The sequence below is a fragment of the Moschus berezovskii genome, chromosome 9 (assembly GCF_049115385.1).
Source record: "Moschus berezovskii isolate FMDL1 chromosome 9, NW_MosBer_1.0, whole genome shotgun sequence".
Taxonomy (NCBI): Eukaryota; Metazoa; Chordata; class Mammalia; order Artiodactyla; family Moschidae; genus Moschus; species Moschus berezovskii.
In genome coordinates this window covers 86,733,211-86,751,764 of record NC_142468.1, presented here as the reverse complement: position 1 = coordinate 86,751,764, position 18,554 = coordinate 86,733,211, and the positions used below count along the sequence as shown (strand labels likewise).

Here is an 18,554-nt window from a genome sequence, read left to right as displayed (position 1 = left end):
TATAAAGAGAAATGAGCACATCTTTCAGGAATTTTGAAAGGAAAATGACACATACTTAAAACAGTTTTCTTCATAAATGACATTCCATATCTTCCAAGCATCTGGTCCCTTGTAACCCGTGTAGCGCTCGGGATTAAGGAGCAAATCGACATACTCAGCATCAGGAGACTGTATATCTGTAAAACAAAATGTTTTATAATAATCTTTCTTGTTTTTCAGTTACCTTAAAAAGCTAGTATGGCAGACTGTATTCCATTGATTCTAAGGCACCACAAATGTTAACAATGCATTTGGGACTTAAAAACACCTTTTAAGGAGAAAAATACAAGGGAAAAGAAAAAGGAACAAAAACATCCACATTAAATTACACACCAGTGGCAAAAGCATCTTGGTTTTATACAGGTAAAAAAAGGAATATGTGATTACAGAATTGAAGGAACACAGTAATTCAATTCTTGTAAGCTATACAGGCAAATATATATACATTTCCCATCACATTAACCACAAGCAGTTCACAAGTAATTGAGGTAAATGAAGGCATATTAGTACGACACAGTTTGTTACCAAATACTTCCTTTTTACATGACCACTACAAAGCTGTACCAAAGGTATAATCCTAAATACGCAAAAAAAATTATAAGCAGGATGATATTTGTATCAGTATTATTTATAAAAGGGAAAATTAGAAGCATCCTAAATGTCCAACAGAGCAGAGCACAGGCCCTGGAGCCAGAGTACCTGGATGAGATGATTGGATGGCATCATCGACCCAATGGACATGAGTTTGAGCAAACTCAGGAGTCAGGGACAGGGAAGTCTGGTATAATGTAGTCCATGGAGTTGCAAAGAGTTGGACACAACTGAGTGGCAGAACAACAAACAACCTACTACTTATTGACTTCAAAACCCTGAGCAAGTCATGTAAATTCTCTATGCCTCGGTGTCCTCATTTGTAAAATGGGGATAATACTCATAGTGCTACTGTGATACTTAAAGAAGTTCAAAGATGCAGAGTGCTTAGAACAATACTAAGAGTAAAATAAACGTTAACTAGTGGTATTAGAAGATCCTCTGGAGAAGGAAATGGCAACCCACTCCAGTATTCTTGCCTGGAGAATTCCATAGACAGAGGAGCCTGGTAGGATACAGTCCATGGGGTCACAAACAGTGGGACACAACTGAGCAACTAACACTTCCATTTCCACTGGTATTATGATATATAATAGACCACTTTACAATCAAGAAAACTATTAAGTACAAAGGCAACCTAATAAAATGAAAAGATAAGCACTATAGAAAAGATAATTATAGATACATATGACATGGAACAACAGACTGGTTCCAAATAGGAAAAGGAGTACGTCAAGGCTATATATTGTCACCCTGCTTATTTAACTTATATGCAGGGTACATCATGAGGAACGCTGGGCTGGAAGAAGCACAAGCTGGATCAAGATTGCCAGGAGAAATATAAATAACCTCAGATATGCAGATGACACCACCATTATGGCAGAAAGTGAAGAGGAACTAAAGAACCTCTTGATGAACGTGAAAGAGGAGAGTGAAAAAGTTGGCTTGAAGCTCAACATTCAGACAACTAAGATCATGGCATCTAGTCCCATCACTTCATGGGAAATAGATGGGGAAACAGTGGAAACAGTGTCAGACTTTATTTTTTTGGGCTCCAAAATCACTGCGGATGCTGATTGCAGCCATGAAATTAAAAGCCGCTTACTCCTTGGAAGGAAAGTTATGACCGACCTAGATAGCATATTAAAAATCAGAGACACTACTTTGCCAACAAAGGTCCGTCTAGTCAAGGCTATGGTTTTTCCAGTAATCATGTATAGATGTGGGAGTTGGACTGTGAAGAAAGCTGAGCACCAAAGAATTGATGCTTTTAAACTGTGGTGCTGGAGAAGACTCTTGAGAGTCCCTTGGACTGCAAGGAGATCCAACCAGTCCATTCTAAAGGAGATCAATCCTGGATGTTCATTGGAAGGACTGATGCTAAAGCTGAAACTCCAATACGTTGGCCACCTCATGGGAAGAGTTGACTCACTGGAAAAGACTCTGATGCTGGGAAAGGTTGGGGGTGGGAGGAGACGGGGACGACAGAGAATGAGATGGCTGGATGGCATCACTGACTCGATGGACATGAGTTTGAGTGAACTCCAGGAGTTGGTGATGGACAGAGAGGCCTGGCGTGCTGTGGTTCATGGGGTCGCAAAGAGTCAGACACGACTGAGCGACTGAACTGAAATGATAAAGCTTAACAGCACGAGCTAACAAAGAATGAGAAAGTGAGTGAAAATGGCCTCAAGCAACCAAAGTGGATGACAAAAATCTGAGCTGAAAGTTGCTTACATGACAGTCCATCAAGCTCTCCACAGTATCTATTTCTCATTTAAAAAATTAAGATAATCTAAGCGACAAGTTGACTCACTGGTAAAGAGTCTGATGCTAGGAGGGATTGGGGGTGGGAGGAGAAGGGGACGACAGAGAATGAGATGGCTGGATGGCATCACCGACTCGATGGACATGAGTTTGAGTGAATTCCGGGAGTTGGTGATGGACAGGGAGGCCTGGCGTGCTGTGATTCAAGGGGTTGCAAAGAGTCAGACACGACTGAGCGACTGAACTAAACTGAAGCTTGGTCATTTTTAACCCAATTCACAGTTCATTAGAGTCATAGAAGGAAATTTGCTTCTGGAAACAGCACAGTGATAGCACCTAGAAATAACTGAGAGTTCAAGGTAAAAGCAGCAATTAAAATAACTAGAAATAAAAATAAAAACTTTAAAAACAAATCTGCATGGAGTCACCTAGTTTAGGAACAGATAACCCTGTTCACCTCAATTATTAATAGTATTATAGAGATTATATCAGTATAGCAAATTATAATAAATTCATAAAAAATAACACTGACTTTCAAAATATATAAATAATACTCAGCATTTAGTATTTTAAGAAAACAAACCACCAAGGAATGATTAAACCAATATTCTGCCTCGTTAGAGATAAACATTAGCTGACTCATAATTTTACTTATGACATACTTCTCTCTCCAACTTCATTTTAAAAAGTTACTATAACCATATTTTGCCAGATGACAAAAGCTCAAATTTATAATTAAGATTAGATGTCAACTACAGGAAAAAAAACTATTAAAAATACAAACACATGGAGGCTAAACAACACAATTCTGAATAACCAATAGATGACAGAAGAAATCAAAAAAGAAATCAAAATATGCAAAGAAATTAATGAAAATGAAAACACAACACCCAAAACCTTTGGGACTCAGTAAAAGCAGTACTAAGGGGAAGGTTCATAGCAATACAAGCTTACCTCAAAAAACAAGAGAAAAATCAAATAAATAACCTAACTCTACACTTACAGAAACTAGAAAAAGAAGAAATGAAGAACCCCAGGGTTAGTAGAAGGAAAGAAATCATAAAAATTAGGGCAGAAATAAATGAAAAAGAAACAAAGGAGACCACAGCAAAAATCAACAAAGCTAAAAGCTGGTTCTTTGAGAAGATAAATAAAAATGACAAACCATTAGCCAGACTCATCAATAAAAAAAGGGAGAAGAATCAAATCAACAAAAATTAGAAATGAAAATGGAGAAATCACAATAGACAACACAGAAATACAAAGGATCATAAAAGACTACTATCAGCAACTACATGCCAATAAAATGGACAATTTGGAAGAAATGGACAAATTCTTAGAAAAGTATAACTTTCCAAAACTGAACCAGGAAGAAACAGAAAATCTTTACAGACCCATCACAAGCACAGAAATCGAAACTGTAATCAGAAATCTTCCAGTAAACAAAAGCCCAGGACCAGACGGCTTCACAGCTGAATTCTACCAAAAGATTTAGAGAAGAGCTAACACCTATTTTACTCAAAATCTTCCAGAAAATTGCAGAGGAAGGTAAATTTCCAAACTCATTCTATGAGGCCACCATCACCCTAATACCAAAACCAGACAAAGATGCCACAAAAAAAGAAAACTATGGGCCAATATCACTGATGAACATAGATGCAAAAATCCTTAATAAAATTCTAGCAAACAGAATCCAACAACATATTAAAAGATCATACATCATGACCAAGTGAGCTTTATCCCAGGGATGCAAGGATTCTTTAATATCTGCAAATCAATCAATGTGACACACCACATTAACAAATTGAAAGATAAAAATCATACCATATGATTATCTCAATAGATGCAGAGAAAGCCTTTGACAAAATTCAACATCCATTTATGATAAAAACCCTCCATAAAGCAGGAATAGAAGGAACATACCTCAACATAATAAAAGTGATATATGATAAACCCACAGCAAACATTATCCTCAATGGTGAAAAATTGAAAGCATTTCCCCTAAAGTCAGGAACAAGACAAGGGTGCCCACTCTCACTTCTACTATTCAACATAGTTTTGGAAGTTTTAGGCACAGCAATCAGAGAAGAAAAAGACATAAAAGGAATCCAGATTGGAAAAGAAGAAGTAAAACTCTCACTGTTTACAGATGACATGATCCTCTACATAGAAAACCCTAAAGATTTCACCAGAAAATTACTAGAGCTAATCAATGAATATAGTAAAGTTACAGGATAGAAAATTAACACACAGAAATCCCGTGCATTCCTATATACTAACAATGAGAAAAAAGAAAGAGAAACTAAGGAAACAATTCCATTCACCATTGCAATGAAAAGAATAAAATACTTAGGAATAAATCTACCTAAAGAAACAAAAGATCTATATATAGAACACTACAAAACACTGATGAAAGAAATCAAAGACGACACAAATAGATGGTGAAACATACCATGTTCATAGATGGGAAGAATCAATATAGTGAAAAGGAGTATACTACCCAAAGTAATCTATAGATTCAATGCAATCCCTATCAAGCTACCAACAGTATTTTTCAGAGAACCAGAACTAATAATTTCACAATTTGTATGGAAATACAAAAAACCTCAAATAGCCAAAGCAATCTTGAGAAAGAAGAATGGAACTGGAGGAATCAACATGCCGGACTTCAGGCTCTACTACAAAGCCACAGTCATCAAGACAGTATGGTACTGGCACAAAGACAGAATACAGATCAATGGAACAAAATAGAAAGCCCAGAGACAAATCCACATACCTATGGACACCTTATCTTTGACAAAGGAGGCAAGAATATAAAATGGAGAAAAGACAGTCTCTTTAACAAGTGGTGCTGGGAAAACTGGTCAACCACTTGTAAAACAATGAAACTAGAACACTTTCTAACACCATACACAAAAATAAACTCAAAATGGATTAAAGATCTAAACGTAAGACCAGAAACTATAAAACTCCTAGAGGAGAACATAGACAAAACACTCTTTGACATAAATCACAGCAGGATCCTCCATGACCCACCTCCCAGAATATTGGAAATAAAAGCAAAAATAAACAAATGGGACCTAATTAAAATTAAAAGCTTCTGCACAACAAAGGAAACTATAAGCAAGGTGAAAAGACAGCCTTCAGAATGGGAGAAAAGAATAGCAAACAAAGCAACTGACAAAGAATTAATCTCAAAAATATACAAGCAACTCCTACAGCTCAATTCCAGAAAAATAAATGACCCAATCAAAAAATGGGCCAAAGAACTAAACAGACATTTCTCCAAAGAAGACATACAGATGGCTAACAAACACATGAAAAGATGCTCAACATCACTCATTATCAGAAAAATGCAAGTCAAAACCACAATGAGGTACCATCTCATGCCAGTCAGAATGGCTGCTATCAAAAAGTCTACAAACAATAAATGCTGGAGAGGGCGTGGAGAAAAAGGAACCCTCTTACACTGTTGGTGGGAATGCAAACTAGTACAGCCACTACAGAGAACAGTGTGGAGATTCCTTAAAAAACTGGAAATAGAACTGCCATATGACCCAGCAATCCCACTGCTGGGCATACACACCGAGGAAACCAGAGGTGAAAGAGACACATGTATCCCAGTGTTCATCACAGCACTGTTTATAATAGCCAGGACATGGAAGCAACCTAGATGTCCACTGGCAGACGAATGGATAAGAAAGCTTTGGTACATATACACAATGGAATATTACTCAGCCATTGAAAAGAATGCATTTGAATCAGTACTAATGAGGTGGATGAAACTGGAGCCTATTATACAGAGTGAAGTAAGTCAGAAAGAAAAACACCAATACAGTATACTAACGCATATATATGGAATTTAGAAAGATGGTAACAATGACCCTATATTGAGACAGCAAAAGAGACACAGATGTAAAGAACAGTCTTTTGGACTCTGTGGGAGAAGGCGAGGGTGGGATGATTTGAGAGAATAGCATTGAAACATGTATATTACCATATGTGAAACAGAGCGCCAGTCCAGGTTCGATGCATGAGACAGGAAGCTCAGGGCCGGTGCACTGGGATGACCCAGAGGGATGGGACGGGGAGGGGGGTGGGATGGGGATTCGGGATGGGGACACATGTACACCCGTGGATGATTCATGTCAACATATGGCAAAAACCACTACAATATTGTAAAGTAATTAGCTCCAATTAAAATAAATTAATTAATTTTAAAAAAATAAAATACTGAAAGGCTATTAAAAACAAAAAGTCCTAAGTAAGAAAAATGCTTACCTTATAGACTTGTTATAAGAAAAATAAAAATAATATATGAAAAAAATTTACAAAATACCTATCCTCTACCTACCATTACATACATTATTTATTCCTTATAAAGCTGTCCTTTTTTAAAAAAATATTCACCCTCCTGTAAGAGAAGAAACAAATACATGTGGACAAGTTATTCAGCCAAGATAACAGAACTCCATCATATACGGAGTGAATTACTGATTTGTGACACAAAAGTAAGCATGTAGCTTTAAAAGGATGCTGTGGTAAAGGCAGTTCCATTCTTTCCCTAATACTGCAGGTCTAAAAAAAATATAAGTTGCCATGTTACAAGGTGAATTTTATCTAATATAGTAATATTTAGGCCAAAGAATCCTTGCAGAAAAGATGGCAAAATCAGGGTTGGGAGAGCATTTTATCATCCTTTCCTTATTGGCCTAACACTAGGTATAAGTCCACAGTTCTTTACCCAACACCCTTGGGCCCAAATGTGATTTGAAATTCAGAACTTTTCAGATTTTAGAACAGTAATATAGTACACGCAACATATGTTGAATACTTTTCCAGCAGAGACTGGGGCAGCAACCTTTAAACAAACACAAAAATATTTCTGTAATAAAAACACATGAATATTCACACAGAGTGAATCTGCACTAAATCAAAGGAGAAAAATAGTCACTGTTCAAAGTCTCACATTTGGGAATCAGAAACAATGGATTACAGGTGTATATCTGTTAAAATACAGTCATGGTTTTCATTAAGTCAAGTTTCAGTCGCTCAGTCGTGTCCGACTCTCTGCGACCCCATGAATCACAGTACGCCAGGCCTCCCTGTCAAGTTTACTTACCTCTTTTTCCCAAAATGAAGCCACAAATTAAAAATGAGTACTTTCCCTATTTCGGGGAGGGGGGTATTTCAGATTCATCTTTTGCTTATAATTAAAATGATCTATATCATTCTTTTCACTGATTTTTTTAAAAAGATCATTAGTCCGTTCCAAAAGAAGCAAAGAAGGATACAAAAACTCAACTCAGTTTAATTTTGTTGAGCCAATTAAAATGCTAAAAAGTAAACTTACAAAAAAGGAGATACTAAAAAAAAAACAATGGAAGACTGGGAGAATCTATAAATCTAATTAAAAAATCCATAAATCAAATGGTTCTAATGCGTTCTAGGACTCCTAGATTTTAATCATATCAGAGCTCTGGCTTGGTTTTATTTAAATGTCACAGACATAATTCATGGTTCATCATTTTCTTTCCAAAAGACAACACAAATCATCATTAAGGAAAATATTTAACAATCCAAGGTAAGTATAACAAAGCAGGTTACACAAAGTACCTGTATATATTACAAAAGTTAAATATACATATTACTTAGTACACAGAACTGCAAACTCAGGAGGTGATTTTTTTTTCCAGAAACTGGATTTTCTTTTTAAATTGTTTTATTGTGGTAAAGGAACTAAAACAGCCTCTTGATGAAAGTGAAAGAGGGGAGTGAAAAGGTTGGCTTGAAGCTCAACATTCAGAAAACAAAGATCATGGCATCTGGTCCCATCGCTTCATGGCAGATAGATGGGGAAACAGTGGAAACAGTGTCAGACTTTATTTTTTTGGGCTCCAAAATCACTGCGGATGCTGATTGCAGCCATGAAATTAAAAGACGCTTACTCCTTGGAAGGAAGACCAACCTAGATAGATATTAAAAAGCAGAGACATTACTTTGCCAACAAAGGTACGTCTAGTCAAGGCTATGGTTTTTCCAGTGGTCATGTATGGATGTGAGAGTTGGACTGTGAAGAAAGCTGAGCGCCGAAGAATTGATGCTTTTGAACTGTGGTGTTGGAGAAGACTCTTGAGAGTCCCTTGGACTGCAAGGAGATCCAACCAGTCCATTCTAAAGGAGATCAATCCTGGGTGTTCACTGGAGGGACTGATGCTAAAGCTGAAACTCCAATACTTTGGCCACCTGATGCAGAGAGCTGACTCATTTGAAAAGGCCCTGATGCTGGGAAAGATTGGGAGCGGGAGGAGAAGGGGACGACAGAGAGTGAGATGGCTGGATGGCATCACCCACTCGATGGACATGAGTTTGAGTGAACTCCGGGAGTTGGTGATGGACAGGGAAGCCTGGCATGCTGTGATTCATAGGGTCGCAAAGAGTCGGACACGACTGAGCAACTGATCTGAACTGACTGTGGTAAAATATACGCAACATGAAATTTGCCATTTTAACCATGTTTAAGACTACAATTCAGTGGCATTAATTATATTCACAATGTTGTGCAACCATCATCACTGTTTCCAAACTCTCCTATGATTTCAAACAGAGACTGTAACCATTAAGCAATAACTTCCACTCTCCTTCCTGCTAACTCCTGGTAACTTAAAACCACTTCCTGCCTGTATCAGTTTGCCTATTCTAGATATATCATGTAAGTGGGGTCACAGGACACTTGTCCTTTTGCACCTGGGTTATTTCATTTAGCCTAATGTTTTTAGTGTTTATCCATACTGCGGCATGTATCAGAACTTCTTTTCTTTTTATGGCTAAATAGCATTCCATTGTATGTGTATAATAATTTACACATTCATCTGCTGATGGATACTTGGGTTGCTTCCACCTTTTGGCTGTTGCAAATAGGGCTGCTGTGAACAGGGTGTACAAGTATCTGCTTTACTGTCTTCAGTCTTTTGGGGGTAAATGCTGAGGAGCTGACTGTTAAGTCACAAGGTAATTCTGTGTTTAGCTTTTTGAGGAACTGCCAAACTATTAGAAACCGAGGATTTTTTTCTTTAAATTATTTCAAAAGACTATTTTTCCTTAGGTACAATCTTAACATGCATAGTATAAAAAATGTTATACCATCAGCTTCACAGAAGTTGTCTGAGGAATCATCATGCTTGGTCCACTGAAGAACAGCTTTCTGTGTTTCCTCACTTTAAACAAAGAAAATGGAGTTACTCTTTTTCTTAAGTTAACATTTCACCTGAAAAAGCATAAAATACTCCTGCAAATAAAATACCACACCTCAGAGATTCATTCACAGCTCCAAGTCGTTCAGCTTGCTCACATTCTTCAATGAGATTATTGGCTTCTTCAGAATACTGAAACAAAAGGGAAAGAAATAGAATTCAATTATTTGTATTTTAAAAACTTTTAAGAGACTTAAGGAATTTGAGGTTCTTTTAGAGCTAGCATCATCCCCTTGGTTTCAAAACTTTACAAGAAAAAATAAATAAATAAACCTCACATTCCTCCTGAAGCTAAAATATAAGTAAAAGGCTTTGCTCTTTGTTTTGTTGGAGAACACAATTTACTATTATGTTTACAAAATAAAGAATAATTTATAGTCCAACAACTATCAAAATGTCCACTAAGAAAATCTTTGAGGTTAAAGAAGTCAGTTGGTAAGGAGTCATGGGGCAGTGTTCCACTTTTCTAATGACCTAATTGTGAGTATCAGTTTTCTTTTCCATAAAATAAGTGGTTGGGCTAGATCATGTGTGTCTACGATCTATTTCAACTCTAAATACCATGATTCTAAAAATGCCCTGGAGGCTACCAAGTCTTATAAAAAATACTCCAGTATCTTTAGGTGCTTAAAATACATTCTTGAACAACTGTATTTCTTTGCAAAGTCAAAGTCACGATATGGATTCTGCTTGCTGTGTACAAGGGAAGTAAGTATGGATCATGAGACTTCACAACATACCAGGCATCACTACCATACAGCTAAAAGATGACATTGGAAGCAGGAGACCACAAATTCAATCACTCAACAAATAAAATCTGAGTACCTATTATGTCCTTATTGTAAGGATAATCACACAAATCACTGTCCAGACAAGGACTCTTTTGAGGATAAAAGTGAACACTGAAGTAACTGAAATGACATAATTGCTTGAAATGATTTGTTTCATCACATTGGTCAACCTAAAGGCAATTCAACTCAAAAAATACTTTCAAAAATAAAATTATTTTTTATATATAATTAGGACTTCTCTGGTGGCTCAGTGGTAAAGCATCTGCCTGCAATGCAGAAAACATACGTTCGATCCCTGGGTTGGGAAGATCCCCTGGAGAAGGAAATGGCAACCCACTCCAATATTCCTACCCAGGCAATACCATGGACAGAGGAGTCTGGAGGGCTGCAGTCCTTGGTGTTGCAAAGAGTCAGACACAACTGAGCATGTGCTCACACATACATAATTAAGTATAAACGGGTAAAGGCATAGGATGTATAACTCTTAAATGGTTTAAAAAACTCTATGTATTTAAGCATGCTAAGACAGTTGAGGCAAAATATTAAAAATTAGTCAATGTTTATAAAAAGTGTACAAAATGTCTTTATATTAATCTTGCAAATTTTCAATAAGTTAAAAATTATTTCAAAATAAAAAAGTTTAAAATACTTATCAAAAAGTAAACAAATACATATATTTGTATATTTTAATATACCTATCTATATTTAAGCAAAAGTTGTTTAACTTTATTATTGTGATTCAATTCAGTTCAGTTGCTCAGTCGTGTCCGACTCTTTGCGACCCCATGAATCACAGCATGCCAGGCTTCCCTGTCCATCACCAACTCCCAGAGTTCACTCAAAATCATGTCCATCGAGTCGGTGATGCCATCCAGCCATCTCATTCTCTGTCGTCCCCTTCTCCTCCCGCCCCCAATCCCTCCCAGCATCAGAGTCTTTTCCAGTGAATCAACTCTTCACATGTGGTGGCCAAAGTATTGGAGTTTCAGCTTCAGCATCAGTCCTTCCAATGAACACCCAGGATTGATCTCCTTTAGAATGGACTGGTTGGATCTCCTTGCAGTCCAAGGGACTCTCAAGAGTCTTCTCCAACACCACAGTTCAAAAGCATCAATTCTTCGGCGCTCAGCTTTCTTCACAGTCCAACTCTCACATCCATACATGACCACTGGAAAAACCATAGCCTTGACTAGATGGACTTTTGTTGGCAAAGTAATGTCTCTGCTTTTTAATATACTATCTAGGTTGGTCATAACTTTCCTTCCAAGGAATAAGCATCTTTAACTTCATGGCTGCAATCAGCATCCGCAGTGATTTTGGAGCTCAAAAAAATAAAGTCTGACACTATTTCCAATGTTTCCCCATCTATCTGCCATGAAGCGATGGGACCAGATGCCATGATCTTTGTTTTCTGAATGTTGAGCTTCAAGCCAACCTTTTCACTTTCCTTTTTCACTTTCATCAAGAGGCTTTTTAGTTCCTCTTCACTTTCTGCCATAAGGGTGGTGTCATCTGAATATTTGGAGAAGGCAATGGCATCCCACTCCAGTACTCTTGCCTGGAAAATCCCATGGATGGAGGAGCCTGGTAGACTGCAGTCCATGGGGTCGCTAAGACATGACTGAGCGAGTTCACTTTTACTTTTCGCTTTCATGCATTGGAGAAGGAAACGGCAACCCACTCCAGTGTTCTTGCCTGGAGAATCCCAGGGACGGGGGAGCCTGGTGGGCTGCCGTCTGTGGGGTCGCACAGAGTCGGACACGACTGAAGCGACTTAGCAGCAGCAGCAGCAGCATCTGAATATTAAAATGTAAGTTAAATAAAATAACTATTCCTAGCTCCTATTTCAGAGAAGGCAATGGCACCCCACTCCAGTACTCTTGCCTGGAAAATCCCATGGATGGAGGAGCCTGGTAGGCTGCAGTCCCTGGCGTCGCTAAGACTGGGACATGACTGAGCAACTTCACTTTCACTTTTCATTTTCATGCATTGGAGGTGGAAATGGCAACCCACTCCAGTGTTCTTGCCTTGAGAATCCCAGGGACAGGGAAGCCTGGTGGGCTGCCGTCTGTGGGGTTGCACAGAGTCAGACAAGACTGAAGCGACTTAGCAGCAGCAGCAGCTCCTATTTAATAACTTAGTCAGCTTTGTAAGTCATATCTGTCTCAAAAATATGTCAGTGGCATTTTTTCTGAAGAAAAATAATTTTTCTAAAATGCTTATTATTTTCAATGTTTTACAAAATTGCCCACAATCTTCTTCAACGTTAATTTTAAGGTTAATTTGAAATCATCCATACTTTCAACTGACTCTTCTCTAACGATGCAACTTTTAATTGAGAAGACTTCCCTCCTGGCTCAGCTGGTGAGGAGTCTGCCTGCAATGCAGGAGACCCAAGTCCGATCATTAAGTTGGGAAGATACCCTGGAGAAGGAAATGGCAAGTCACTCCAGTATTCTTGCCTGGAAAATCCCCATGGACAGAGGAGCCTGGCAGGCTACAGTTCGAGGGGTTGCAAAGAGTTGGAAACGACTGAGCCACTTTCACTTTAACTGAGAAAAATATTACTTCTACAGGTAAATATATGAAAATATTTTAGCCCACATATTTTCACAGTTCTATTCTTTGCCTCTAAGTACATCTCTTTAATAAATAAGACAAAAATCATCAAATAAATTATCTTTATTTTTTAATTATTTTAAATGTTTTGCAAACAGCAATGAAATTATAAGCTTTCTTAATTTAAATCCATTTCAGGTCAGAATTTGGGCTTCCCTCATAGCTCAGAATATAAATTTACCCAGTTAAAAGCAAGAGTTCATCAAGAGGAGACTCTTCCCACAAGGGGAGAGTCTCCAAAACACAATTGTAAAATTTCAGAATTTAATCTAGTATACCATTTGAGCTTTCTTCACTTAATATGTAAAGTTCTTTCCTACTTTTCATATCAATGAATATCCAGGTCTTTGTTTACAAGCTTTGTTATAATAAGTACAACTTGCTAAAGCTTCAAAAGCTGAAATTTGTTTTGTTCTTTTCTTTAAGCAGTCCACCAATAGATACTTTGAATAATGATTTTCTACTGATTTTGAAAATGCAACCAACATTTAGAGGGCTCATTTATTTAAAAATGATCAATACCAATGAAGGATTCTTGGACTATTTAACAAAATAGTTCTTCAAAGGCTCAAACATTTATAAAATTGGATTGATGATGGAGAGCAAAGAAAGTCCACTACCATGCTAAAGTAATATTTTATTCAGCATAAGCTTCATCCCCAAAACTTTATAGTCATTACTTAGTGTATATATAAATACAAAATCTTATTTTGTTGTTCAGCTGCTCAGTAATGTCCGACTCTGCGACCCCATGGACTGCAGCACACTAGGCTTCCCAGTCCTTAAGCATCTCCTATATATTTTGACAATAGTAATTGTCAAATAGATAGAAGTAGTAACTTCTATCTTAAGTAGTAACATATCACAGCATGTTGGGATACAATTATAAATTATGTATGTACCTCAACCAGTTACAATTCTGATTTAGTAAGATTTCTTGATTTAGTACGGACATTTCTTGATTTACCAGGACACCATTTCTTTTTCCTTAATATTTTATTATTTGGCTGTGCCAGGTCTTAGTTGCAATGTGTCTTTAGTCGTAGCTTGCAAACTCTTAGTTGCAGCATGTGGGATCTAGTTCCCTGACTAGGGATCGAACCCAGGCCCCCTGCATTGGGAGCATGGAGTCTCAGCCACTGGACCACCAGGGAAGCAGGACACTGTTTCATCAAAATTTAATATGTGTATCATCCCCACAAAACAAATACTTCATCTTCAATTTTGAACTTTAAATGAATTTATACTAACATTCAGTGACAAATGCTTTTTTTCAACAGAATGAACTTCTGAAAATTTTACTTTGAGCATCAACTGAATGAAAAAAAATCAAACAATTTCTGGGACTTCCCTGGTTGTGCATTGGATAAGAATCCACCTGCCAATGCAGAAGACACAGGTTCAATCTCTCACCTGGGAAGATCCCACATGCCTCAGAGCAACTAAAGCCTGTATGCCACAACTGCTGAGCCTGCACCCTAGAGAAGCCCATGCAAAGCAACAAAGACACAGCACAACCAAAAATAAATAATTTTTTTTTAAATTCTGGAATTAAAATGATTATTTGAAACAGCTGATGATGGCATCATTTAATTACATGCAAAGCTCTGCACTGGAGCCAAAACATTAATAGCTATGATTTCATTCTTTGTGCATGAATAAAAAATGCAGAATCAAAAATGATCCAAATTAGTTTAAATCTAACACAGAAAAAGTGCAGAACAGTCATTGCCTCTGGGGAAGGGGTATGGATTGACTGGGATGGGGTATGAAACAACTTAGTAACAGCAATGTTCTGCATTGAAACAGAAGCATAAGTTACAAAGGTGTATGCATTTAACAAATACACACTTAAGATGTGTGCACTTCATTGTATATCAATTTTATTAAATGTACATGTAAGCAAATATTAGACTCTACTCAATGATACACTTCTAGTTATGTATATATTTAGTTAATGACATATAGTGAGGGCAATGTGTACTGATGCTTACAACTTATTTGAAATACATCCAAAAAATAAAATGGTTTAATGGACGGCTAGAAGGATGAACAGATAGATATGTAGTAAAGTGAGTTTATGAAAATGTTAATAGTAGAATCTAGGTGATTAGTATGACAGTATTCACAGGAAAATTCCTTCAACTTGGTTGTATGTATGAAAATTTTCATAATAAAATATCAGAAAATTTGAATTTAGAACAGTTAGTCTAAATGGAAAATCACACATCCCAAAAAGATATGTAAATGTATCGTCCACAGCTGCACATGTTAAGCTGTCTTACACACACTCTTCTTAAAACAACCACTAACTTACAAAGTAGATGCTCAGGCTTTGTCAGCAGATCTGTGTGTTTTGATTTTCATATGATCAGTGATACTTTCATGGTTCTTATGGATGGTAAACAATAACCCTTGTGTGCGTTATATATCATCATCAACTGCTGTGAGAAGTGGAAATTCAGTATTTCATTTTTCCTTAAACATGTACTTTCTTTTTCTTCTTTTAGTTCTTTCAGCCAAAAAGATTCACTGTAAAATTTTAAAAGTACTAAATAGTAATAGGTGGTTGATGTGCACCCATGCAATGAAGGGCAAATCCACTGTAAAATAGGACTACTCTCTCTATGCAGGACTACTCATCCTCTGCTTCTCATACATATTTCTCATAAACCTAATCTATAATTCCCCAGGTTTTTCACTGACCAGTCAAATAGCACCTTCGGAGCTTAGGACATATAACAGGTATGACCCATACCAAGTGTAATGTGTGGAATATGTGTGAATCCTATTTGAAATCGACTATTAAGGGCTTCCAGGTGTCTCAGTGGGTAAAGAATCTGCCTGCAATGCAGGAGACGCAGGATATGCAGGTTTGATCCCTGGGTCAGGAAGATCCCATGGAGGAGGGCGCAGCAAACCACGCCAGAAAATCCAATGGACAGGGGAGCCTAGCAGGCTACAGTCCATAGGGTTGTAAAGAGTTGGACTGAAGCGACTGAGCACGCATGCACATACATTAAGGCATTTACGAAACAAGAGAGACTGGAACCCTGACTTTGGTTATGTGCGGTTTTTAAAGTATCATCTGTCTTAGAGATGCATACGAAGTATTTGTAAACAAAATGATTTATCTCAGACTGGCTTTAAAATAATTGGGAGATTGGAGTGGAAGGGATAGATGAAACAAGACTGACTGTATATACTGGTAATGCCTTAAGCTGGGTGATGCGTACACAATTTGGGGTTCCCCCCTACTTTTATTTTTCTTTTATGCTTTAACTGAAAAAAAAAAGTTAAAGAAAATGGAGGAAAAAAGAATTAGAGCCACTGAGTACAAATAACTTTCAAGGAGTATCACTGTACAGGGAAGCAGAGAAGTGAGGTATTACTTGGTAGGGGAAGTGAGTTTTTTTAGTTTTGCCCAATATTAGACACATTAATAAGTATATATACATACCTTGTAGCTTGCAGATTTAATTCCATCCGGAACTTCATCCTGAAAAAAAATTTAAATACTTTTAGATGACAGTTATTCTATCTTCTGAAAAAATGTTTTATAGTTCTATGATTTATGAGAAGAATTCACAGAACAAATAACTGAAGATAACAGGCTAATATTTAACTGAGAACAGTTAGGCAGTTTTTATATCATTTCTTAAAAATAAAAAATTCAATAAGTTATGCTCTGGATTGATTACACATATTAGAGCATGGAAATATAAAAACAGAATCTTAGCCACTATTCTTCTTAATGCTCAAACTGTCCCACATTTGACCACTAGGAGACTAAGTGCTGGCCTGTGTCTTTTTTATGTGGCCTGTGTCTTTAGCTGCACTGGTGTCTTTTATATGTCACCCTAGTAATCTTTTTTTTTTTTTAATTTCTATTTATTTGGCTATGTCGGGTGTTAGTTGCTGGCACGCTGGATCTTTGTTTCAGCATGCAGGAAACTTAGTTGCCACATTCAGGATCCAGTTCCCCAACTAGGGAACCAAACCTGGGTCCCCTGCATTGGGAGCAAGAAATCTCAGCCACTGGACCACGGGGAAGTCCCTACTCCAGTAATCTTTAACAGCACTTTTTGTTTCTGTTATGACAAGATACTCCAGGCTCTTTATATCTCTTGTTCCAGTCTAGGAATCAACCATTTTTTAAGGAACTCGCCACTCCAGTACTCTTGCCTAGAAAATCCCATGGATGGAGGAGCCTGGTAGGCTGCAGTCTGTGGGGTCGCTAAGGGTCGGACACGACTGAGCGACTTCACTTTCGCTTTTCACTTTCACACATTGGAGAGGGAAATGGCAACCCACTCCAGTGTTCTTGCCTGGAGAATCCCTGGGACAGGGGAGCCTGGTGGGCTTCCGTCTATGGGGTCACACAGAGTCGGACACGACTGAAGTGACTTAGCAGCAGCAGCAGTTCTTTTCAGAGGAAAATGGTACTGGCTTTTAGTTCTGTGTTGACTACTGTGTGACAGAGGATCTATCTACCTAGCCTCAAAGTGATGCTGTGAGTAGAGACAATGATGTATGTGAGAGAGCTCTGTAAACTGCAGGGTCCTATTCTAATGCTAAATATATTCAGTGCATTCCTGAAATAGATTCCAAAGGGAAAGATCCACACAGAGATGAATACTTTATTGTGTACTCGTCTAGACTATGAACTAGATCAACGTACAGTCTTTTCCTATGACCAGATATTTAGATGGTTTCTAATTTTTTCAAATAATAAACCAGGCCAAATTTATAGGTTGATTTCAGCAGAACTGACATTTTTACAATATTCAGTACTGCTTTATGGTCATCTTTGGACATCTATCCAATTATAAGTGAAAATCTTTGTAGAATTGCTAGGTCAAAGGACATGTACCATTTTTATTGGCTACATCTTTCTAATTAATCTCCAAAAGACTTAACCACCAGAGTGCTCATTTCTTATTCCCGGACTAACACTGAATATTGTTTTTCTTTTCCACATTGGCCAATTAATAATGGAAGTGAAAGAACATTGTTCTGATTAACTGTAAAGGTAATAAATAACTCTCAGAGAGAGTCCAGCCTCCATGGGCTCCAAGGTCTGTCCACGGAATTCTCTAAGCAAGAATATTGGAATGGATTGCCATTGCCTTCTCCATTAAAGCCCCGTAGGAAGAACAGAATTTCAATTTTTTATTATTTTTCTATCTTCATTGTGTCCCAATGTATAACCTGAACCAAGTATATACACGAACTGAAAAAAGAAATCAAAGTGCTGACAAAAAGAAACTGGTCTTGGTTCCTCATTTAGCTCAAAAAAGTATTAACAAAACATCAGCAGACCTCCTGTAGTAGTGAGCTAACTGTGTTTAACCTTGTACATGTATTCACATGTGATAACTGCACTGTATTCATGATGCAATGTCCTTTTTTTTTTCTTCTTTTGGCCACACCATGTGGCTTTTGGGATGTTAGTTACCCAAACAGCGATTGAACCCGGGCCCTTAGCAGTGAA

At 37.5% G+C, this 18,554-nt stretch overlaps 1 protein-coding gene across 2 annotated transcripts in view; it reads right to left on the bottom strand.

Moving 5' to 3' along the window:
* The window catches only part of ERO1A (endoplasmic reticulum oxidoreductase 1 alpha), a 57,716-nt gene that overhangs the window by 21,762 nt on the left and 17,400 nt on the right, over positions 1-18,554 (bottom strand). For both annotated transcript variants that reach the window (XM_055437448.2, XM_055437450.2), the window contains exons 4-7: positions 16,521-16,559; positions 9,706-9,782; positions 9,541-9,614; positions 56-176 (exon numbers count right to left, since the gene is read on the bottom strand). In XM_055437448.2, coding sequence (XP_055293423.2) covers positions 56-176; positions 9,541-9,614; positions 9,706-9,782; positions 16,521-16,559 — 311 coding nt within the window. The remainder of the gene's footprint in view (positions 1-55; positions 177-9,540; positions 9,615-9,705; positions 9,783-16,520; positions 16,560-18,554) is intronic.